Here is a 24,799-nt window from a genome sequence, read left to right as displayed (position 1 = left end):
ACCCTGGGTCTGCTGTTGTTCATTTAAGAAGAGAAAGGGCAAGAGCCATAATTGGGGCATAGCCTCTACTAACAGCTGTGTCATAGAAGGCTGAAGGGAACTTTGTTACCTATTGCTGCTGTAACTGCTATGATCAGCATTTGGATAAAGAAGAACCATATAGACATGTTTTAAGTTACTGTTTGATTGATTTGTAATAGGTAGGGTGCAGTATTTGATCCTCTGACTTTGAACTTGGTCCTGAATTGTTTATGTGTAGTGATCTGACAGCTGAATAACTCCCCAACTACTTATCTGCAGTGTAGTCTTCTGTCATTGTCTCTAATGTCATTTTCCCTCACTGTGATTCTAAAATGTGGAGAACACAGCATTTTTTAGGACCATCTTAACCTTTTCAACCAAAGTGACTATTCAACATTATGAACTTTGTCATTTTGACATGTAATTTACAAAGGTAGTAGATTCCTATCCTAGTTGCTTGAAGTGTAGATGTTCAAACCTATGCTGAATATTCTAAATGGCTGGTTTCCGTTAAGTGGGAGCATCTTAAAGATTACAAAATTATTCAACAAATTCTTAACATTGACATGCTTCTTTCTTTTTCTTTCAGGTTGACAGTAAATGCCCTTGCCCAGAAGCTCAATGCTTATTGGAAGGAAAAGACCTCCCAAGAGAATTTGGAGACCTCAGCCATAGTCAGTCCAATACCGTGAGTAGTAAATTTAGAAAATAAAAGTGTCAGGGGTAACATCTTATAAGGCAAATGAAAGGAATAGGAAAGATGATGCTTTTCACATGAGGAAGTTTAATTAACTGAAAACCAGGAAATCACAGGTACTAATTTCATCATTCTCTAAACCTCTTCATTCTGGTTTAACACTTGTGTGGTTTGGATCATAAATATGATGAGTTTAGTATTGTCAGTTTATCCTGTCATCGGTGTAATGTAATGGAAGATGATGACCATTTGAATCAGCTACTCCTTGGTTGAAAATTTAGATCTACTTCTTCTTTTTTTAAATTTTACTGTATATTATCTAATGTATTAAAATTGTTTTCAGGTCATAAGATCTATAAATGTTATGAATATTACTTCAAAATCTAAATAAATGACTGTTGTATTCTCTATTTCCAAATAATTAGGCAAAAGTCATGAAATTAAATCATGGATAAAAGTCTACTAGTTTTTGGTTTGTTTTTAGATTTTATTGAGGTATAATTGATTTACAATGTTATATTAATTTCTTCTGTACAGCAAAGTGACAGAGTTATACATATGTATATTCTTTTTCATATTCTTTTCCATTATGGTTGAAACAGGATATTGAATATAGTTCCTGTGCTATACAGTAGGACCTTGTTGTTTATCCATCCTATGTATAATAGTTTGCCTCTGATAATCCCAAACTCTCATTCCTTCCCTCCTCTACCCACCCCACCACCCCCCACCTTGGCAACCACAAGCCTGTTCTCTATTAAATCTGATTCTTAATAGTTGAATGAGCTTAGGTAAGTAAGTCACTTCATCTCTCTGAGTATATTAACTCATTATTGACCAGAGACGTATTACTATGTCATTTGTTACCTTAATGTTATTTTTTTAAATTTTTTAATTGGAGGATAATTATTTTACATTTGACTGGAGACATATCAGTATTCACTTACATAACAAATCACCAGCCACAGGTGTTAATTTCTGCAAAAATCCCCAGCCAATAATGTGTTAAGTTAGATGGCCTAACACAGTACCTGGCATATAGTAGGCATTCAGAAATATTAGCAAACTTCCCTTCTTTTTATTCTAGTGAACATTGTTGGAACCATATCAAGAAATTTGAGAATAGAAATAGAGAACCCAACATATCAAGAAAAAATGTAGAATTTACTGACTCTAAGACACAAAATTACATACAGAATGGTGGATCAGGTTGAAATGCTTCAGGAGGCCAGGAAAGAAGCATAATACAGAGGGCAGAATGTGTGACAACATGTACACAGTCAATTATACCATCAAAACAAAGATTAGAGTGTTGAAAGTTCATTTGGGGGTAGGCACTGTGTTCCTTTTAAATGGAAATCATCAAATGTTTGATACAAAATTTTGTTTTCCCAGGTTGGATGCATGAGACAGGGTGCTCAGGGCTGGTGCACTAGGATGACCCTGAGGGATGGGATGGAGAGGGAGGTGGGAGGGGGTTCAGGATGGGGGACACATGTACACCCATGGCTGATTCATGTCAATGTATGGCAAAACCACTACAATATTGTAAAGTAATGAGCCTCCAATTAAAATAATTTAAAGCTTAAAAAGAAAAATAAAATTTTGTTTTCAATGCCACATAGTTGCTGTATGACTATCACTGTATCTGATTCTAAAGATCTCTATTCCTGTCCAACATCCATGGTTTTCAAAGAAATGCAAATTAAGATGAGATAATCTTTTTGCCTTTTAAATAAACAGCGATTAATGCAATGGAACAGATGTTCATATATTGCTGGAGTGTGTGTATATATGTTATACAGCGTTTTCTGGAAGTTTAATTAATGATGATTATTTAGTACTTACCTGTCAGACACTGGTTTAAGGTCTTTACATGTATATTTAACCATCACAACAATCCTGTGAGATAGGCAGATGATATTATTACTTCTTTACAAATGTAGACACTTACGCACTGAGAGCTTAAGTAACTTGTTCAAAATTAGATAAATAGAAAGTGGTAGATCCAGTTTTCAAATAAAAGCAGTCTGGCCCCCAAACCCAAATTCTTAACCATGACACTCTTCTGGAAGGATGCAATGAGGAAAATATAGCATAGCCCCTTCAGCTGCCTATTTAGGCTTACACACAAAAAGCCTCTTCTGTCTGCCTGGTTGGGAGGATCTACCATGGTCTGCATGTAACCTGAGGTAGAGAATTACTGTCTCTAATGCTTGTTCCCGAGAGAGTAATATTGACGTGCTTCTGCAAGAGACTCTTGTGTGTGTGCATGTAAAACCAAAGCTAATATGACCTTTTCTGTCCCCTTGCACTACTGCTGAAACTGCTTTCTCTGGCTCTAAATAAAACAGTGTGTTAGTTGTTCAGTCATGCTCAACTCGTTGTGAGTCCATAGACTGCAGCCCACCAGGCTCCTCTGTCTATGGGATTTTCCAGGCAAGGATACTGGAGTGGGTTGCCATTTCCTTCTCCAGGAGATCTTCCTGACCCAGGGATAGAACCCCGGTCTCCTGCACTGCAAGCAGATTCTTTACCAACTGAGCTATGAGGGAAGCCTCAAATAAAACAGTGGCTGTACAGAAATATATAGACACCAGAGGTCGGGCCTGAGCTTGGAGTTGAGAGTTGCAAGGCTGGAGCAGCCTATAGCTAGGAGATAGGAAGCTGTGTATCCAAGAATGTGTATGGATTCTCTTCATTAAAACAGTTTTAAACAAGAAGACATTGTATTTGAGTAGAAGACTTACTGGTACATTTTATTTTTCTTTCTGTATTTTATAGTTTTTTAACATGGATGGGCTTATATTGCTTTTATAACTAGAAAAAAAGCACCATTTAAAAAGATACAAAAATATTGAACTAAGACATAAAAGAATCAAACCACTATTGAAATGTCTAGCATAAGAGCAGTAGAAATGTAACATACACAGAATCTGTCCTAGGCTAAATTACATGTTTTTCAAAGCTCTAGGTGCCCCTCTACCCTCTCTCTTTTCTCTAGCCTTCTCCCTTCCCAGTCTGGTCTGCCTTTCACATGTTAGATGCACACTACTTCTCTTATATATGGATCATTTCCTCTTACAGGGAAACAAATTTACCCCAAGGTGTATGTGACTGGGTTACACTTCCTGAAGGAGATGGGAATGAGTATGTGTTTTAAGAGTAGAGCTCTGGGGACTTCCCTGGCAGTCCAGTGGTTAAGACTTGTCTTCCAATGCAGGGCACACAGGTTCAATTCCTGGTCAGGGAATTAAGAATTGACATGGTGCAGGGTGCAGCCAAAAATTTTTTAAAAGAGTAGAATTCTGGAAGAATTCTCTGTTAATAACCCAGTTGTTGGACTGGAGCCACTTTTTCTACTTACAAAATTTAATCAAATTTATGCTACTTTTTAAGATTAACTTTGGGAATATCTATCTAATAAAATTTTTATTTAAGTATAAACAAAGACTTTTTGAAAGGGGAAAAAAGGACTAGGGAGCCTGTGCAGAAATAGAGGAGACACTGTAATGACATTGCTTCAACGACTCTCACAGATGCATTTCAAATCTATCATGGGTTTGGATAGAAGCAAATAAAATGATTCTGTGGGTTTTATTTTTTAGTAATATTATATAAATTTAGTAATATTTAGTAATATATATAAAATTTTTGCTGATTAATAAATTTTAGAGTTAAAGTTATCCTTTTGTTAAACTCAAGAAATAAGGTTCCAGGATAAGTACTGTTGAGCTCTATAATTTGGTGGCTTACCACATTAATACTTATTACTGTTTTCATATCCATATCTGGTCTAGTTCTATCATTGTTTTATCTGTGAAGTTTAAGATTATACATTTTAGACACCTGGACTATAACATTTCTAACACATTTCATGTTTAATTCTTTCTTTCAGTTCTTTCAATTTTAGGGTATGCCTTTTAATGTAAGAGTATAAAGCTAGAATATAGCCTTTCTAATGTAAGAAAGAGTATAGAGCTAGAATATAGACAGTCATATTTTTGTTTTCTTCCATTCAGGAAGATTCCTGACCAGACATGGGTACAGTGTGATGAGTGTCTGAAATGGAGGAGGCTTCCTGGCAAGGTTGATCCATCCACATTACCTGCAAGATGGTTTTGCTACTATAATTCCCACCCAAAGTACAGGTAAGGTTAAGACTCAGTATTATGCCAGAGATAAGTCCTGATTTGTCTCTGTTCTAAAACACTTTTCATCTCAAGTCCACACTCTTCAGCCTGGCATTCAAGCCCCTGTGCTAACTGGTCTTTACCTATTCATTGTATGTTAACACAGGCCTTCTGCTTTAGCAGGCCTGTGGCTTCACTCTTCCCTATACATGCTACATGTATTCCCTTCTCCATGACTTGATACTGTCATTCCACTTGCTTAGAGAGACTTTCTATATTCCATCTGATCATATCGTCTGGGAAGCAGAAGTATTTTGTGTGATACTTCTCCTGTAGACAGTAGTTTACAATAATTTTACTCTGGCTGTCGGTAGTATTTAATTCTTCACATTTGTTCACATACTGTTTGAATTTGGGGGATGTTTTTCATATGTATACATTTGGGCTCTTCAAGAGATTGTAAGCTATTTGAGAACAAGGGATTTATATTTCAGGTTGAATTGACAGTTTTCTTCATATGCTTCCTATACTTGAATCTGTTGAAGTACCTATTGTACATTCAATTTAGATTGTTTACATGTCTGTCTTTCTAAATTCCATCACTCAGACGGTAAAGAATCCACCTGCAATGCAAGAGACCAGGGTTTGATCCCTGCTTTGGGAGAATCCCCTTAGAGAAGGAAATGGCAACCCACTCCAGTATTCTTGCCTGGAGAATTCCATGCACAGAGGAGCCTGGTGGGCTACAGTCCATGGGATCGAAAAGAATTGGACACGACTGAGAGATTAACACCTTCACTTTCATCTGTTCCTTGAAACAGCTAACATCTAGATTTGTTGTTGTTCAGTCGCTCAGTCATGTCTGATTCTTTGTGACCCCATGGACTGCAGCATGCCAGGCTTCCCTGTCCTTCATCATCTCCCGGAACTTGCTCGAACTCATATACATTTGAGTTGGTGATGCCATCCAACCGTCTTGTCCTCTGATGTCCCCTTCTCCTCCTGCCTTCTATCTTTCCCAGCATCAAGGTCTTTTTCCAATGAGTTGCCTCCTGGCATCAGGTGACCAAAGTATTGGAGTTTCTGCTTCAGCATCAGTCCTCCCAATGAATAGTCAGAGTTGATTTCCTTTAGGATTGACTGGTTTGATCTCCTTGCAGTCCAAGGGACTCTCAAGAGTTTTCTCTTATACCACAGTTCAAAAGCATCAATTCTTTGGCGCTCAGTCTTCTTTATTGTCCAAACTTTCACATCATGGACATCATTTCAATTTAACAAATATTTGTATATGACTCAGAAACATAGGTTCATAATAATAATTCAGTTTGTTTCAATTCATCTGTGACTCTCTTAACTTTTTTCTGTGGTATAAATGCTGATAGAGAAAAAGGTACTAAACCAGAGTATGCTTTTTAAGGGAAAAAAAACATTGAAAATGGAGGAAATAAAAAGCAATGAAGTCCAGTTCTGTAATAAGCAAGGATTCCCCCATAGACTAAAGATGTGCCTAAGTACCTCTTAGGATGGTGTGATTAAAATGTGAGATTGAGTACTTAGAAGTCTCATTTTCAAATTCTCTATATGCTGTCAGTTTATATTTAGTCCAGAAGACATAACCTTCCAGGACACTTTGTCCCCTAATAAAATGGTTATAACATAGGATTTCCAGTGATTATTAGTTTCTGTTTATTTCTAGGATTGCCTTTGTCCACTGAATACATTTTCTAGTACTTCTTTCAGCTTATACTCCTAAAATTCTCTTCTTTATGCTTTACATATAGTAAACATCTTTTGATTTATAGAATCCTCTTTTTCTCTTCTTTGCTAGCCTCTGTTCTGTCTCTTTTACAATGTCAGCTCCTCATCCCTTCGTGCTTGGGGATTTCTTTCTTAGTACATGAGAGGCAGGAGGAGACCTAGGTTCTAGTCTAAGTGATAGTCTCCTTCTATAGAAGCCCAAGCAGGTCTCTCTTGGGCTTGAATTTCACTGTGTAAAAATAGAGATTATGCTTCATGCTCTCTACCATCATACGAATTTTATAGCTGTCAAGTACTTTGAGTATCTTGGGAGAAGGGTGATATACGCACCAAAAATAATGATATGGTATGCATTGAAAAAAAGAATTGCTACATAGTAACCTGCCCACACATTTTGTAATGTGGGTGGGATCTGAACTCTATAATGTTAGATGGTGGTTAATCTGCCTTGTCATACTTGTGAGGAAAATGAAGGGTGAAAGTCAAGGGCACATTTTCTTTCTTCCCTTTTTTTTTTTCTTCAGTGCAAAAGCAGAATGAATGCTTCAATTTTTTTTTAATTTTTTTTTCATTTATTTTTATTAGTTGGAGGCTAATTACTTTACAATATTGTAGTGGTTTTTGCCATACATTGATATGAATCAGTCATGGATTTACATGTGTTCCCCATCCCGATCCCCCCTCCCGCCTCCCTCCCCAACCGATCCCTCTGGGTCTTCCCAGTGCACCACCCCTGAGCACTTGTCTCATGCATCCAACCTGGGCTGGTGATCTGTTTCACCCTTGATAGTATACTTCTTTCAATGCTATTCTCTCAGAACATCCCACCCTCGCCTTCTCCCACAGAGTCCCAAAGTCCGTTCTGTACATCTGTGTCTCTCTTTCTGTTTTATTGTTACCATCTTTTTAAATGCCATATATATGCATTAGTATACTGTATTGGTCTTTATCTTTCTGGCTTACTTCAGGCTCTACTACAAAGCCACAGTCATCAAGACAGTATGGTACTGGCACAAAGACATTTTCTTTCCAAAAGATAACTTCTTCTATGTACTGCAGGAGGTGCTCTGTTCCAGAGGAACAAGAACTCATTGATGAAGACCTGTACTTGAGCAGAGCTAAGAAACAGTTGAGTATACCTTACCCGAGATGGCAGTCTATATCCTTTGATAGAGGAGCCTGACCCTTCCAAATGGGATGGGAATTTTGAGAAGAGAGATGATTTTTTAATGATTTTCCTATTCACCTCTCTGCTCTTGGAGTTCTTTATTCTTTCTAATCATCTCCTGAATGTCTCAACTAGAGATTGGCTCTAGTTTCTCTCCCTCTCTCCCACCCCAACCCTCTTTTGATAGGGCATTTGAAATCTCTCTTTAGTAGCACAGTCCAGGAACGAACTCTTAACTACTCAGCAAGGCTCACACTGTTTCTAGTTTAGAAGGAACGTTATAACCTAAATCTACAGTTCATGAGTGAACTAAATAGCACTTTTATATTCTCCTAGAGATCAAACTGTTGAGAAGAAGAAGGTACCAACAGAAAACGAGAGCCACCAGGTGAGAGATGGTGTACCCTCTTCCTTTCCTCACACAGAATTTCCCCCAACAGAAGACATAGGTTGAAGAAAGCAGCGCTCTTGAAAGCTGCATAGAAATAACAAGCCATTTGTTCTGGTGGTCTTTTTTTTTTTTTTTTTTTTACTGGATCTTTTTATTTTTGCTTTGATCTGCTGTTACTGATGTTCAGATCACCATAAAAATAGAAGAGCCAAATCATGTATTGCCCAGATTTGGATTCAGTACTGATTCTGGGTAGTGTGAATGTCACATTCAGTGTCACAGAGTATTCAGGGTTACGTTGCATCCTCATACAGGCTGCTCCTGTTGAGTGTCTGGTTTTCCTCAGTCTCCTTCCTTCCAGGATTCACGGGTGACTCCTTTCTGCTTTCCTCTTGGGAAGAAGGGATGGTTCTTTTGTGCCCTTTCCCCCCCACCGCTTTCAGGCTGGCTGGCTTTATAAAGACTCTGCTGTTTTGAATTTTCAGGAGCACTGTCTCTCGGACATGGTTGCCCAGCTCCGGACGCTGAAGGGTGCAATAAGGTTGGCCGTCCTTTCAGGGACACTCCTTTCCTGACAGCCACCATAGCACCCATTTATCTCCCCCACCCAACCTTGCCTTTCTGCATGATTTTCCTCTTGACCCTCTTTCCCAGAGATATCTGCTAGCAGCATGTTAGATTCACCTTCCACCCACTCAGTCAGGGTAGGTCAGGCTGGTGAGGATAGAGGCAATTAAATACTAATTCTTCTTCTGACACTCTACCAAGACCCAGGTGTATTAATAAACAGGTTGCAAACCCTCCTATCTTGGCTTTATAGTCTGATCTAGAGATTGGGAAATTTCCTGGGACTGCCTTGTCCTCATTCAGTTTACCTCCCCTTTATACTCCTTCACCTTCATCATTCATGCTATCTTCATAAGCTGGCTCTCCCAGAAGACCCCAGATGCATGTTTCTGTGTGTGCAGTATATGTTAGTCTCTCGCATGCATTTCTCCAAGACCAGCACAGACATTTGCTGCAGTGCTTATTCCCTCCATTCCTTCCCTCATCACAGATCTCAGAGGAGTGAAAACCCAGTCTTACACTGGGTCCAAAGAGAGAATAAGAAAGTGATTTGGGAGCCTGGGTTTGTGTTGTTGATGGGATGATTCCAGGAACCAATAAGTGAGTTGGGGAGGTCTGTTGGTATCCAGCTGATAAGGTTATAACTGAACATGCCTGGGGTCAGTGTTCTAGTGTACATTACTGCGCGCTGTTTGTTTTGTGTAGGAAACAGTTTATTTTTATTTGGCCAAGTGTTTTTTCCTAGCATCAGAAGGATTGACTCATCCTTTGGTATTTGGTTTGAAATTAGGATTTTTATGAATTCTTTCTTTCTTTGCTAGGTATTCACTAATCCGCTGAAGATCCCTTCTATTCAAGATATGGATGACTTGAATAACAAGATGACTGGGTATGAGGGAATTGATAGCCCCAGCCAGCTTTCATCTGTTGGAGAAGAAAGCAGAACATCTTCTCTTCAACTTAAGCCTCTGGATTCCAGCATTTTTCAGTTCTCCAGGTGTGTTAAAAAAATATAGACTCTCTTCAGTAATGAGCCTCAGGGTTTGCTTTCCTGTAAACTAAATTGGTATGGTTATCGTGTTTGCATTTCTCCTAAAGCCTAGAATGGAATTCAGGAGAAATACTATTTGGGGATTGATAGACTTGCATGTTACATGTACCTCCCATTTTTCAACATTGTAACTGTCATGTCAAGTCTATCTATCTTTTTGGTTTTACTTTTTTGAGGTGATCATCCAACGAATGTTCTTTTATGGATTATGTATTCCCATTATGTTGGAAATTGTGTAAGTGAAGTAATGGACATGAAAACTCTTTGCAAAGCATAATGTACTATGCAAATGTAAGGTAATGTTACCTGGATAAGCATTGTTTCTTTCTATAAGCTTAGGAATATTGAAATCCTGCAGGGCCCCATAGGCCTAACACATGTTGGCCACATATAAAAATAAGTATTAGAAGTTTGTGCCATTAAGTAAGCTTTGTAGTCCACTGTTTCCTAGGGTAAATTTTTCATGTAAGTTTAGGCTTAGAATTTACTTGTTTGTTGTCTAGCACCACAGCAATATTATTTTGTTATTCCCTGGTGGCTTAGACCCGCCACCAGTGGTAAAGAATCCGCCTGTAATGTGGGAGACCTGGGTTTGATCCCTGAATTGGGAAGATCCCCTGGAGAAGGGCATGGCAACCTACTCCAGTATTCTTGCCTGGAAGATCCCCATGGACAGAGGAGCCTGGCAGGCTACAGTCCATAAGGTCGCAAAGAGTTGGATATGACTGAGCAACTAAGCACACACAGCAATCTTTATTACAGAAATTTTCTTAAATATCAGGAATATTTGCAGCACTAAAAGGTAAGACTGCCTATGTGCCGTCTTGAGACTAGAACTCAGGACTGCTAATTATGACTTGCTTTCTCCTTGCTACTGTGTTTCTCACTTCTGGCAGGGCCAAGCCATAGTGAAGGTACAGAGTTGCTCTCTAGTGGTTGAAACTTCTAGAGTCCACAATAATATGACTGTTATATAGTAGATTGTGAAGTTTTTATGAACCCTTTTCAGTTTGGATATCTTCTTAAAATACTGTAGGAAAAAAGCAATGGGATATATATAATAGGGGGAAATTACTCCTGCCCCCGCCTCCACCAGTGTTATTGATTTCTCTCCCTCTTTGTTGCTTCTTAAGTGGATCTTGTCAGCTTTCACCCAGACAAACATCTCTTTATGTGTGCAAGTCCCTTAGTCTTCCACAATTAAGCCCCCTAGACATTGAAAGAACCTCACATCCCCCTGAGCATGAACAGAGTCTCAAGAGGAAGTAGGCTATTAGGAGAAAAAGTAATACAACTTTAAAGGAAGTAAATGAGAATCTATACAAAAGCATCAAGAATAGTTGGAAGAGAATAGCTATGCAGAAACTGATAGTTGAATTCAGTCATATTGAAGGAGCTATTTCTAAGATAGAACCCTGCAGCAAAGGATTAAGGAATATAGCCTAGTTGGTCTCAGGGATTTGGTCTAATTCATCCACAGTTATCCAACTCCCATTTTAGGTTGGGAGGGGTATAGAGAAAAGTGTTGTGCACGTTGTTAGCTCTCTACGTTGATCTTGAGATGGTCATGCATCAGAATTGCCAGTGGAGTATCAAGATGTCACTGCTCTTGAAAGCTGTCCTTTCTCTGCTGTGACCACCTTTGCTTTCTCTTCAGTGTTTCTATTGATACTGTCCAGTGGATTTTGGTAACCTGAAGGAGATAACAAATACTAACCTCTGTATGTGTGTATTTTATGAGTGCAGTATGACAGTACATCCATTGGGTGGCATACTTCATCAGTCTTAATTAGGATTTCTGTATGAGTCATTGTGGAACTGCGCTATCCAGAGTTGGGTTTTAGCTCTAGAGTTCAGGTAAAATACTTTTTTGACTATTTATGTGTAATTCTAATTTGAGAATAATATTCCTTCAAGATACATGTGATAATTGATACTGCTAATGTCATGTTTTATATAAGGTCAGTAAATGATGATCCTGTCATTTTAAGCTACACGTATAGGGGGATTCAGATTGATTGGAAATGGTCTGCCTTTTTATAGAGGAAAATTAAATGCTTGAGAGTTTAATAGACTATGCAAGGTTTTCTTATAAAACTGTGTTAAAGGAATAATAGGTTTGGTCAAGAGTAAAGATCTCCCTTGCTATCAAAACCTAAAGCTGATAAGGGTCCTTGGGTCATGTAGTACAGCTCTTTAATTCTAGATAAAATAAAGCCTACACTATCCAAGAGTGTTTTAAAATTTTCTAGTGGAGTAGGTTATAAGACCTACAAGGTGTTCCAGAGGTGTCATTGGAAACAGCTTTGTGAGTCTTCACGAATCTAGCAAAGATAGGGGAAGACCTACAATAAAGTAAGTTCAGCTAGGATATAAACAAGCATAACCTTTTAGGGCAAGACAGCTTAAAGGAAATAGTCCCGTTTCTGTTCATTCATTCTACATATATTTGAGTCCTTACTATATGAAAGCAGTATTCTAAGGCAGTGATGGAATCTAAGATGAAGGAGCTTATGGTACTCAAAGTTACATATATAAGCACCCCTGATACATGGTAGGTTTCATATGAGTGGAATAAACGAAGGTCTAAAGTAGCCATAAGCATATAGACAAAGGTGAGAATTACAGCCTGTAATTTATTTAGATATTTAGAGAACCTCTGAATAAGCAATATTGCGTGGTAAGTTGCTTCAGCCGTGTCTGATTCTTTGCAAACCCATAGACTGTAGCCCGTCAGACTCCTCTGTCTATGGGATTTTCCAGGCAAGAATACTGGAGTGGGTTGCCATTTCCTTATCCAGGGGATCTTCCTGACCCAGGGATCAAACCCTTATCTCTTATATCTCCTGCATTGGCAGGCAGGTTATTTACCACTAACGCCACCTCGGTTACTCTGAGTAAACTATATATCAAAGGTTAATTATTTCATATATTAAAAGGATAGCCAGAAAAAAACTCAAAAAAAGAGAGGAGGAAAGATATCCTAATATATATAAAGGAATATTTAAAACAACAGACACAGGGTAGAAATAGAAAAACAGTTTTGCAAATAAATAAGATTGACTCAAGGGTCAGTATTAACATTTTAAAATACGATCTTTGAGAAAGAGTTCCAGAATGGCAAAATGAGTAGTGTGATGAACTCTTTTACCAACAAGTAACCATTTAACTGGAAAAAATGATTAAACAAAGCAAAGCAATCATTCTTAATTCCTGGAAATTGTCCTAGGGGCATACAGCAAGTACAGAAACATTCACTCAAGAAAATCTATTAAATCTCAGAAAGTACAGCAAAAGTCGGGCATTTAACCTGTTCTCATCTCCCTCTAAACTTTGTTTTATGATAACTACTCAAGGAGCTCTAATCCAGGTGGGTGTGGTCAAGAAATTGGGGGCTCACTCTCCTTAGCTCCTAGGCTAGAGCAATGGTTTCACCTGGGAGGTGCAGGCCTCTGACATTTCTTATATCCTCCAGGTCTGTCTTGCTCTCTTCCAAGCAGACTCAAGGGGACTGGGCCTCTTTTCTCCCACCCAGCTTTCTCTTCCTCCATCCACAGGTAGCAGCACTCACCTAAGGGACAGCATGCTGACAAGCCTAGACTCCTATTGCTCCACCCCCAGCTTACTTATAGGGCAGAGGTTCACGCCAGAAAGAGCAAGCCAAAAATCATCCCAGCACCCATTTGTAAAGAAAAGGTTTCACTCTTAGAGAGTGGGCCACTGTCCCTGCTGTCAACCCTGCACAGTGGCACAAAGGTTCTGCTTAGGGAGAAAGGAAGGCCTGACAGATGAAGAACTCCTTAGAACTACCCAAAGGAACTGACTTTGTATGGAACATATAATGGAGAATTCCATTCCTAAGGGCATTGTCAGACAGTGGAAATCTTAGTGGAGAACAATTAAGAACAATTGTATCATAGCTCCATGGTACAAGTTACAACAAGCGAGATAACTGTGAAATCATAAGTTTGGTAATAGAGAAAAGCAAGCAAAAAGACATTCAGGCACTCCTGGGATCATAGTCAACCCTGGGGGTTAGGAAGGCTGTGCGTAAACATGAGACTACACTCATTCAGGACACAAGGTGAACTTGCAAGCAGTCCCCAAGCCTCACACAGATCAAACAACAGAACAGAAGTTTCACTGGTACTAGATACTTAAGCACAGCCTCTAATCAAGCAGTGACTGAACAAAAAGCTACTCTGGCCCAGGGGCCACTCCTTGGAAGCCAGGCTTAAAAGTAAAATCACAAATATCCCTGTTAGTCTGGGAAACTGCACATGCTGAAGGCTGTGCTTCCTCAGAAATGATTGGAGAGGGACAATCGAAGCTGCTACTACCTGGCTGAATGGGGGAGGAAACATAAATTCTTTGATCAGTGATAGTAGCCTTCAAGCCACATATACATTCAGTGGTAAAGAGTAAAACGCAAACTGGCTAAGGGGGCATAGTTACACTGACTCAGGGTAACTTCTAGATTGTTAGGTAAAAGATAAAAATCAAGTAGAAATCTGAGCAAGAATATTAGAGGTTGTATATTACAGGGGAAACAATTTTCATGGAGTCACTTCAGCCAAATAACTGGAAAAAAAAATAACCCAACAAACAATAGCAACAACCATTCAGGGAGGTGGAAATTGCTTGCTATACTATATTATCTAAAATATCGATTGTCAACAAAAAAATTATGACACATGCAAAGAAAAAAAATGTGACCTGTACATGAGATGGGAGGGAAGTAGGTAATAGAAACTGCCCCTAAATAGATCCAGATGTTGAATTTAGCAAACAGAGACTTCAAAGCATCTATTATAAACATGTTCAAAGAACTAAAGGAGACCATGTTTCATCAACTGCAGAATATTAGTAAAGGGACAGAAATTATGTTTAAAAAGAACCAAATGGAAATTCTTGAGGTAAAATGGACAGTAACTAATGTGAATATTTCACTAAAGGGACTTAACAGTACATTACAATTGGCAGGAGAATCAGCAAACTTGAAAATATACCAATGACAGATTTTACAGATTATGCTTTCTGAAGAACAGAGAGAAAAAAGGATGAAGGAAAATGCCTCAGAGAAATGTAGAACACCATTAAGTGTACCAACAGATACAAAGTTGGAGAACATGAAAGAGAGGAGAGGGAGGAAAAGAGGTAGAAAAAATACTCAAAGAAATAATGGCTAACAACTTTCCAAGTTTGATGAAAAACATTAATTTATACATTTAAGAAGCTCAGGTAACTAAAAAGAGGATAAATGCAAAGAGATTTACAGCCATGCAGTGAAAATATTGAAAGCCAAAGGTAAAGAGAATTATCTTAAAAGCAGGAAGAGAGAAATATTTGTCATGTAAAAGAGAACCCCAATAAGATTAACATCTGGCTTCTCATCAAAAACAGTGGAAACCAGGAGCAGTGGGATGACATATCCATAGTACTTAAAGAAACGCTTTCAACCAGAAGTCATAAATCCAATAAAACTATTTTTAGAAAATGAAGGTAAAATAAGTACATTCTTATATAAATGAAAGCTGATGGAATGTTTTTAGAAGAACTGCCATATAAGAAATGCTAAAGAGAGTTCTTCAACTTGGAAGCAAGTGACACCAAATAGTAATTCAAATTCAGTCACTCAGTCATGTTTGACTCTTTGCAACCCCATGGACTGCAGCGTACCAGGTCTCCCTGTCCATCACCAACTCCCAGAGCTTACTCAAACTCATGTCCACTGAGTCAGTGATGCCATCCAACCACCTCATCCTCTGTCGTCCCCTTCTCCTCCCGTCTTCAATCTTTCCCAGCATCAGGGTCAGTTCTTCCCATCAGGTGGACAAGTATTGGAGTTTCAGCTTCAGCATCAGTCCTTCCAATGAATATTCAGGACTGATTTCCTTTAGGATTGACTGGTTAGATCTCCTTGTAGTACAAGGGACTCTCAAGAGTCTTCTCCAACACCACTGTTCAAAAGCATCAATTCTTTGGTGTTCAGCTTTCCTTATAGTTCAACTCTCACATCCAAATACAGCAGCATGTTTCTTCCTCTTTCTGTTCTTAACTGATTAAAAGAATAATTGCATAAACTATATATATATATATATATATATTTGTATATCATTTCATAGATATATATAATTTTATTGTTGGGATCATCTACAGATGTAAAATATTTGCCAATAACAGCATAAAAGAAGTGGGTGGGAGCAAAGCTGTATTGGAGTGAGGAAATATTACCAGATGGTAACTCACATCCATAGTAAGAAATTAAAATTTAAAATGGAAAGATTAGGTTAATTTAACAAACTATAAAATGTCCTTGCTCTACTTTCTTCTCTTAGCTTCCTCAAAAGACATAACATTACATAAAGTAATAATTATAGTAATGTATTGTTAGATTTGTAAATGTTAAACTAGAAAATACCCACAAAACACGAAAAGAGGAGAACAGTAAAGGAAGAAGGAAACCATGACATATATAGAGAGCAGAAAACCAAATAATGGACATCAATTCTAACATATCAATAACATTAAATGTGATAAGATTAAACAAGCCAATCAAAAGCTGGAGATTATCCAATTGGATTTTTTCACATATACAAATATAATGTCTATATGTTTTATGTTCAGAGATACAAATAGGTTGAAAGTTAAAAGATGAAAAGAGACATACTGTATAAACAGCAACTATAGAGAACAAGAATGTCTATACTAATATCAGACAAACTAATAGACTTTAAACAGAAAATGTTACCAGATATAAAGAGGGACATTTCATATTGATAAAGTCCATTAGGAAGATAACAAAAATTATACCCATATACGGACCTAACAACAGAGCCCCAAAAATGCATGAAGCAAAAGTAGACAGAATTGAAGGGAGAAATAGGCAGTTTAACAATAACAGTTGGAAACTTCAGTATGCCACTTTTAATAATGGGTAAAAGATCAAAATAGAAGGGTTGAAGAATGCTATAAGCCAACTGGACCTGACAGATACATGCAGAACAATTCGCCCCCAAACAGCATAGTAAATATTATTCTCAAGTGCCCATGGAATATTCTCCAGAATAGACCAGATGTTAGACCATAAAACAAGCCTCAACAAGTTTAAAAGGGTTGACATCATATAAAGGATATTCTCCAACCATAGCAATTAAATTAGAAATCAGCAACAGAAGGAAATTTGGGAAATTCACAAATATGTAGAAATTAAATTCCATGCTCCAAAATTTTAAAAATGAGTAAAGAAGTCACAAGGAAAATTAGAAATACCTTAAGATAAAAATAAAATATACAAAAAATTACAACTTGAAGCTGAAGAGGTATTCAGAGGGGAAATTATATTTGTAAATGCTTATATTAAAACTGAAGAAGTATCTTAAATTGTTAACCTAAACTTCCACCTTGAGAAACTAAAAATATGAGAGCAAGCTTACCCCAAATCAAGCAGAAAGAAGGAAATATCAGAATGAAAATGAAATGGAGAATAGAAAAACAATAGAAAAATCAGTGAAACCAAAGGTTGTATCGTTGAGAGGAACAGCAAAAATTAAGAAAAAACATTTAATAAACCAATTCCATTTATAGTTCAGTTTAGTCACTCAGTTGTGTCCAACTCTTTGCGACCCCATGGACTACAACATGCCAGGCTTCCCTGTCCATCACCAATTCCCAGAGCTTACTCAAACTCATATCCATCGAGTCGGTGATACCATCCAACCATCTCATCCTCTGTCGTCCCCTTCTCCTCCTGCTTTCAATCTCTCCCAGCAGGAGAAGATTGATACTAGCTTCATTTATAGTAGCTTCAAAAATAGAGGATTAACAAATATAACAGTACAAGCTAGACTTGTATACTGAAAACTACAAAATATTGTTAAATGAGAATTAAGTTCTGTTCAGTTGCTCAGTTTTGTCCGACTCTTTGTGACCCCATGGACTGCAGCACACCAGGCATCCCTGTCCATCACCAACTCCTGGAGTTTACCCAAACTCGTGTCCATTGAGTCACTGATGCCATCCAACCATCTCATCCTCTGTAGTCCCCTTCTCCTCCCGCCTTCAGTCTTTCCCAGCATCAGGGTCTTTTCAAATGAGTCAGTTCTTTGCATCAGGTGGCCAAAATATTGGAGTTTCAGTTTCAACATCAGTCCTTCCAATGAACACTCAGGACTGATCTCCTTTAGGATGGAATGGTTTGACCTCCTTGCAGTCCGAGGGACTCTGCAGAGTCTTCTCCAACACCACTGTTCAAAAGCATCAATTCTTTGGCGCTCAGCTTTCTTTATACTCCAATTCACACATCCATGCATGACTACTGGAAAAACCATAGCTTTGACTAGACGAACCTTTGTTGGCAAAGTAATGTCTCTGCTTTTTAATAAGCTGTCTAGGTTTGTCATAACTTTCCTTCCAAGGAGTAAGTGTCTTTTACATGAGAATAAGAAAGCCTAAAATGAAAACAAATTTCATATTTGTGGGTCAGCAGATTTAATGTTGTTAAGATAGCAGTACTCCCCAAACTGAGCTACAGATTCAGTGCAGTCCCTATCAAAATATCAGCTGGCTTCTCTGCAGGCAGCCAATGGAGAAATATGACAGAAAAAAATGAGAAGAAACTATGTAGTTGGAAAATAATTCCTGGTGTTTAAACCCTGAATTAATCTTTACTAAATCAGTGAATTCAGATCTAGAATAAGACTTGATTCCTAGTGGGGAGAATTAGAAGTATTTACAGAGCCAATAAATAAAACCCATTCACTGTCTCTCATTAACATCATAGTTCCTTTTGGATTGCCTCTTATTTGCAAAGTTTTGTTCCCTCATCCCCATGTAGCACAGTTAGTTAAGCTACCTTCTGTTAAGGAGTTTATACTTTAGTGGGAAACCTGGAATACACATACACAGTAGGAAGCAATATATATTTATTATATTGTATTATATTTATTATACTGAGAGTGCTAAAGTGCTGTGGGAATTCAAAATGGCATTTGAATTGTCTTGTGTTGAGAAGTGTGTTCCAATCAAAAGAAGCAGTCTGAGAAATCGTGGGGCATTCTGTTTGGCTGGTGTCTTTGAAGGGAAGTAGTGAGAGAGAAAGCTAGGGCCAAATTAAGTCCCAGTTCTGTCACTTAGTAGCTACATGACTTTCAAGAAAGTTACTTAACCTCTCTAGGCCTGAGCATTGTCTTTTTAAAATGAAGCTAAGTATCCCCTCATACACATTGACTCACCAAACTGACAGAAGAGTAAGTGCTCAGTAAATGTTCCCTGTGTTTTGGAATGGAAAAGCTTGAATACCAAGCTGAGACATTTGAACTTTTATGTTGTGGGGAATAATACCTAAAGATTGCAATTAGGGAGGTGACATGATTAGATTAGATTAGTCTTTGGAAGATTAACTTGGCAGTGGGTGATCTGGAGGTGTGACAAGGGGAGACTGGAGAAAGCCATTGCAATAGCCCAGGAAAGGTAATGAGAGCTTGAACTTGAGTGTTGATAGTGGTAGAACCATATAAAATTACCGAGAGTTTGTTGATGTTGTAACACAAATGGGAAACTTAGTAGAGGGAGCAGGTTTGAAGGTGAAAGTGAGAGGTCAGTTTTATACATACTGAGTGAGATACCAGTGAGACCTCCAGAAATAAAAAAAGTGTGTAACAGGCAGTTAGAAATTCAGTACTGGAGATTCTGGACTGGGAACGTCACTTGGAAGTTATCTTCCAGAAGTTAGAGCTAAAAGATTGTACGAGATTACCAAAGAAAAGAAGTGTAGGGAGAAAAGAGGATACCTAAAGACAGAACTTTTAGAAGTGGGGAAATGAAAAGAATAATTTGACATTAATTGCCTTTCATAAAACTTTGTGGTTGCTATCTGGTATTATATATGCTTCCTTCATACCTGCAAACTTCTTGTTCTACTATCGTCCTCAGTACTGCCGCTAAATGGACCATCTACAGTGGCGCATGTTTAAAGATGAATGCATTTGTTCTTACATAGTCCCTAAAGCCTTTTGTTTTCCCCTTAAGGTTGATACAACAAGATCTTATTAAGATGATTAGCCCACCAGGCTCTTATGTCCATGGAGTTCTCCAGTCAAGAATACTGAAGTGTGTAGCCATTCCTTTCTCCAGGGGATCTTCCCAACCCAGGGATTGAACCCGGGTCTTCTGCACTGCAGGTGGATTCTTTACCATCTGAGCCACCAGGGAAGCCCTATTGAGATGACAGACCAGTTTTATTTCTGGGCAGACACAAGTTTTGAAGAACATTCAGGGCATTCTAAGAAGCTAAGGTTTGAGATGTTTTACAGATGTTCTCTGAAATTGGCAGAGAAACATGGGCAGCCTTGAGCTATGGTGGCCAATAACATGCCTGTCTTTCTCATTGAAAACTTGAAAGTTAATTTTTACCTTGAAATTTCTTGGTTTTCTGGAGAGAGAGAAGAATAGTTATAAGGATAAAAATTGGGGTCCCATCCTCCTGCTTGATATAAAATTGCCTATAGATTTTGCTGGCATCTGTCTTTGTTGTTGTTGTTGTTGTTGTTGTTAGTTCCTTCAACCATTATTGTATATAGCAACCAGAAATGGAAGGTGATTTGAGTCACTGTCCTAAACTTCCCTGAAGAATTGAGGGAGGGCCTGTTTGCCCGGACAGAGGGGAATTCTTTAGCCCTAAGTGGGGAATGACTTGAACTAGCTGATTCGGTTTCTTTATTTCTGACTAGGGTCCTGTATTTTAATTAACTTTTACAAGTGGTTGATGGACAATAGCCACAATCCTGTTGGCTGGCAAAGGCACTGTGTGGTATCCCATTGCAATATAAAAACATGCATAAGTCTTTGATACTGGAAGGTTTTTGTGACACTTTAAAATTAACAAGCTGGCTCGGTCTCCTCCACTGACTCCACTAGGCTTTTTATGACCTTTTTTCCATTCTCTTGTTAGGGGATTTTGCATGTGTACTTTTTTGTTTTTCTTCCTTCACTTGCCTTTTGGAAACTTCTAATTCAGGCTGGTTTCAATCCTATTTTCAGAAATCTTACCAAGGTCAGCCTAGTCCTGCTATTATCCAGATGCTGACTTTCTTCATACCTCTCAATTTCTCCGCTCTCATCACTATCTCAGCAAATTGCATGAATGAAGGGGTTGGGGTTTGGGGGTAAAAATGTATTCCTAACACGAAATGATCTGTGAATAACAGCTAGAGTCAGTTGTAATATGGGAAATTTGAAGATGGATAAGAATATCTGTCTCCATAGGATAGGATATATCATATACTCCATAGAATAAGAATATACTTAGTCTGTATTGTGATGGCTTAAAATTGAATTTCCTCTTCTTCTTGCAGCAAGTACAAATGGATCCTAGGTGAGGAACCTGTGGAGAAACGAAGAAGGCTCCAGAATGAGATGACAACACCTCCTCTAGATCATTCCATGCCTGGCCCTTACAGGAGGGTGGAGGCAGCAGTTGCCTACCCAGAAGGGGAGAACAGCCATGAGAAGTCCAGTTCTGAGAGAAGCACACCACCTTACCTTTCCCCAGAATACCCAGAAGCAATCAAGAGTACCAGTCAGAGTAGAGAGGTCTCAGTCCTGTATTCAGGGGCCCAGGACCAACACCAGGGTTCCTTGCTCCCTGAAGAGTTAGATCAAATGCCACGATTGGTGGCAGAAGAGTCTAACAGAGGCAACACACGTGTAAACAAGGATGAAGTGAGCAAGGGACCTTTTGTAGCTGTTGTCGGTGTTGCAAAAAGTATTAGAGATTCGGGAGCTCCCATTCAGCTGATCCCTTTTAACAGAGAGGAGCTTGCTGAGAGGAGAAAAGCAGCTGAATCCTTGAATCCGGTGCCTTATTCTTCTGTGGCCTCTGCTCCAACTCCTGCTGCAGCTGTTGCAGAGAAAGGAAGAGGCTACAAGGAGAACGGCGGTCGGAATATACCAAAGATGAAGAACCAAAGAGAGCTAGAAGAACTGAAGAGAACCGCAGAAAAATTGGAACGTGTTTTGGCAGAAAGGAATATGTTCCAGCAAAAGGTTAGGGTAACATCTTACCACTGGGAATGAGAGGCCATTGTAACCAAGGGACCAGAGAGATGGAACTGATGATCTCATGTTTAAACACAATAAGCCATTGAATGATTCTGTGGTACATCTCAGATCAAGTGAACCCTAATGGGCTTCCCTCCCATATTTGGGATTTGAAAAGGTCCATAAACAGAAGAATACATTTAGGGGAATCACAGGGTGAATACATTTAGGAAAACTAGGGGCCCTCTTTCTTTTAGTGTTCAGTGAAATGTGGGGTCATTGAATTTCTGTTTCTTGGACTGCAGGTGGAAGAGCTGGAACAGGAGAGGAATCATTGGCATTCCAAATTCAAGAAAGTCCAACATGAATTGGTGACCTATAGTACCCAGGAGACGGAAGGCTTGTATTGGAGCAAGAAACACATGGGCTATCGCCAAGCTGAATTCCAGATTCTGAAAGCTGAGCTGGAGAGAACCAAAGAGGAGAAGCAGGAACTAAAAGAGAAACTGAAAGAAATAGAGAGACACCTGGAAGTGCTGCAGAAGACTCAGGTCTCCTACCGGACCCCAGAGGGAGATGACCTAGAAAGGTTAATTACTAGGGTTTAGTTATCAGCTTGTGAGTGCTAATGGGAAGCCTCTCTTAGGACCCCCAGTTACTGATCATAGATAAGAGAAGAAGCCTTAATTAATTTCTAGGCCACCAAGGATTGAGGAGTCACTTAGAGAGCTGCAGTCAATCTCCCGGTGCTTGGTGGCATTGTGCTTTCTTCTTCCTTTCTAGCTAATGGAAACGTAATTGTTGAGAAATGTAGGCCCATTTTGAAGGAGCTTCATTTTGTTCTGTTGGCTAATGACCTCATGTCATCTCTTCTGTCCCTCACTCCATCATACAGGGCTTTGGCAAAGCTTACGCGACTGCGTATCCACGTCAGCTATCTCCTTACTTCTGTCCTCCCTCACTTGGAGCTTCGTGAGATCGGGTTTGACTCAGAACAAGTGGATGGGATCCTGTATACAGTGCTGGAGGCAAATCACATACTGGATTGAGCACCAGATACTCTATATCCCCTTCTCTACCCTCTCCTTTCCTCCCTCCCTCTCACACACTTCTCTCCCTCCCTCTCTTGCTCACTCTCTCTCTCTCTCATCTTATCCCTTACAAGGAGAATCTTGGAGTAATCCTGGTTCTTAATCAGTCTGCTTTTTACACAGTCTTGGTGTAGAAAAAGAGGCTTAATAGACTTGAAGAGTTCCAGGAACAGAAAAGCAGTCGTCACCAAACCAGGTGACCAGAGAGCTTTAACTTTAATGACTCAGATACTTGGCTTGTTTCATATTCTTTCTGATATGATTTGTATTCATTTAACTTAAATCAGTCAGCAAATATTGGGTCCAATGTACCAGGTGTTTGGGGATGAGTGAAGAAGTATAACTCATAGTTTCAGCCTTCAAGGACCTAACATTCTAGTTGGAAACACAAGACCCACACCAAGTTAACTGACTTGTACAAATGAGTGGAACAAACATGATAGAGAAGTTCTGGAGAAGGAAGGGCAAGGAAGGCATCATGTCAGAAATGGGACCTTAGCTAAGGTTTGTTTAAAGAATAGGCATGACAGCAATGTTAACAGTGGTTGGTCTTTACATGGTAGGACTATGGTTGACATTTTTTTCTTCTTCCTGTCTTCCTACCTCTTTCAAATTTTCTATTATAAACCTGTTATTCTTCTTAAATTGGAAAAAAATAAACCATTTTTAAATGAATAGGCTTGGATTTAGATATCAAGTGAGAGACTGTGTGAAAATATAAGGTAATTTTTATACTTATAATTTATGTTGTATTTAGCATTACCTCTGGAAGAAAAACATGAAAGCATGGGAAAAGCTGGAATGTAAAAAATGTGTCTTGTAGGAGTGATGGGTTAATATAAGGGAAATAAGGTTAAATCCCTTGTGGCTCAGCTGGTAAAGAATCCGTCTGCAATGCGGGAGACCTGGGTTTGACCCCTGGGTTGGACAGATCCCCTGGAGAAGGGAAAGGCTACCCACTCCAGTATTCTGGCCTGGAGAATTCCACGGACTGTATAGTCTATGGGGTTGCAAAGAGTCGGACACGACTGAGCGACTTTCAAGGTTAAATCATGACCCATCTACCCACCCTCCTCTGTGGCGTTTGCATTTTAATAAGGAATTCTTGAAAAAGAAATCTTCAAGGCTCAAATTTTTAAAACGCGTATCACCACGACTGTGGGCTCTAAGGTTAAGTGGGGAGGTATTTTAGAGCAGTAATGTCTATTTGATATCCCTCAGAATACACCTCCTACCTACTCTTCAGGCTAGCGCTGGGTGAAGGATAGATCTCATATTATCAGAAATAGTGAAACACATACTCCTGTAAAGTGGACATTTTATTCTTCTCTTTATTGTATTGGTATAATGCTTACTCTCCAAAGAGTTGAAGGTCATCTTCAAAAGACATTGACCAATGAACACATAAAAATACACAAACCGTGAAAAATAGGAAGTAATGAAATTATAGAGAGAGGTGGGATCAAGCATTGCAAAGGATTAGCTAGTCCTGAAGGATATTTTGGATGTTCATTTTATTTCTCCTCTGCAGTTACTTCAGAAGACTCTCCCAAACTTATTTTTAACTTTTTTGAAATTCACGAGAGCCATAATGGATACTCCAGTGGGACTGCAAGGAAGTAAGGGGAGGCTAGAGGTGCACTTCACCCATAGAATGGGTGCTTAAAAAAAGAAGAATGGGTGTTTAATGATAGCCCTGCCCTCTTCCCTCACCTCACTACTGCTCTTGCTGCCAAATGATGAATTCTCGTGTCAGACTATGATATGAAAGGCCCCGGTTGTCTAATGTACTGAGGGAAGGCAGGTGGTACTTTGAACCACTCTCTCAGGGATACTTGCTTTTCAAATGAGGCCTGTGAAACAGTGGGACTTTGCACAGAGAG

At 38.9% G+C, this 24,799-nt stretch overlaps 1 protein-coding gene across 1 annotated transcript in view; it reads left to right on the top strand.

Moving 5' to 3' along the window:
- Positions 1 to 23,591, top strand: part of MORC4 (MORC family CW-type zinc finger 4) — a 55,050-nt gene extending 31,459 nt beyond the window's left edge. The window contains exons 10-17 of the mRNA XM_061137885.1: positions 611 to 709; positions 4,741 to 4,869; positions 7,669 to 7,737; positions 8,114 to 8,165; positions 9,557 to 9,732; positions 21,141 to 21,831; positions 22,131 to 22,414; positions 22,721 to 23,591. Coding sequence (XP_060993868.1) covers positions 611 to 709; positions 4,741 to 4,869; positions 7,669 to 7,737; positions 8,114 to 8,165; positions 9,557 to 9,732; positions 21,141 to 21,831; positions 22,131 to 22,414; positions 22,721 to 22,874 — 1,654 coding nt within the window. The 3' untranslated portion in view covers positions 22,875 to 23,591. The remainder of the gene's footprint in view (positions 1 to 610; positions 710 to 4,740; positions 4,870 to 7,668; positions 7,738 to 8,113; positions 8,166 to 9,556; positions 9,733 to 21,140; positions 21,832 to 22,130; positions 22,415 to 22,720) is intronic.
- Positions 23,592 to 24,799: the final 1,208 nt, after the last annotated feature.

This window comes from Dama dama, chromosome X (assembly GCF_033118175.1).
Source record: "Dama dama isolate Ldn47 chromosome X, ASM3311817v1, whole genome shotgun sequence".
NCBI lineage: Eukaryota > Metazoa > Chordata > Mammalia > Artiodactyla > Cervidae > Dama > Dama dama.
The sequence above is the reverse complement of the archived record's forward strand: the minus strand, read 5'-3'. Positions and strand labels throughout refer to the sequence as shown.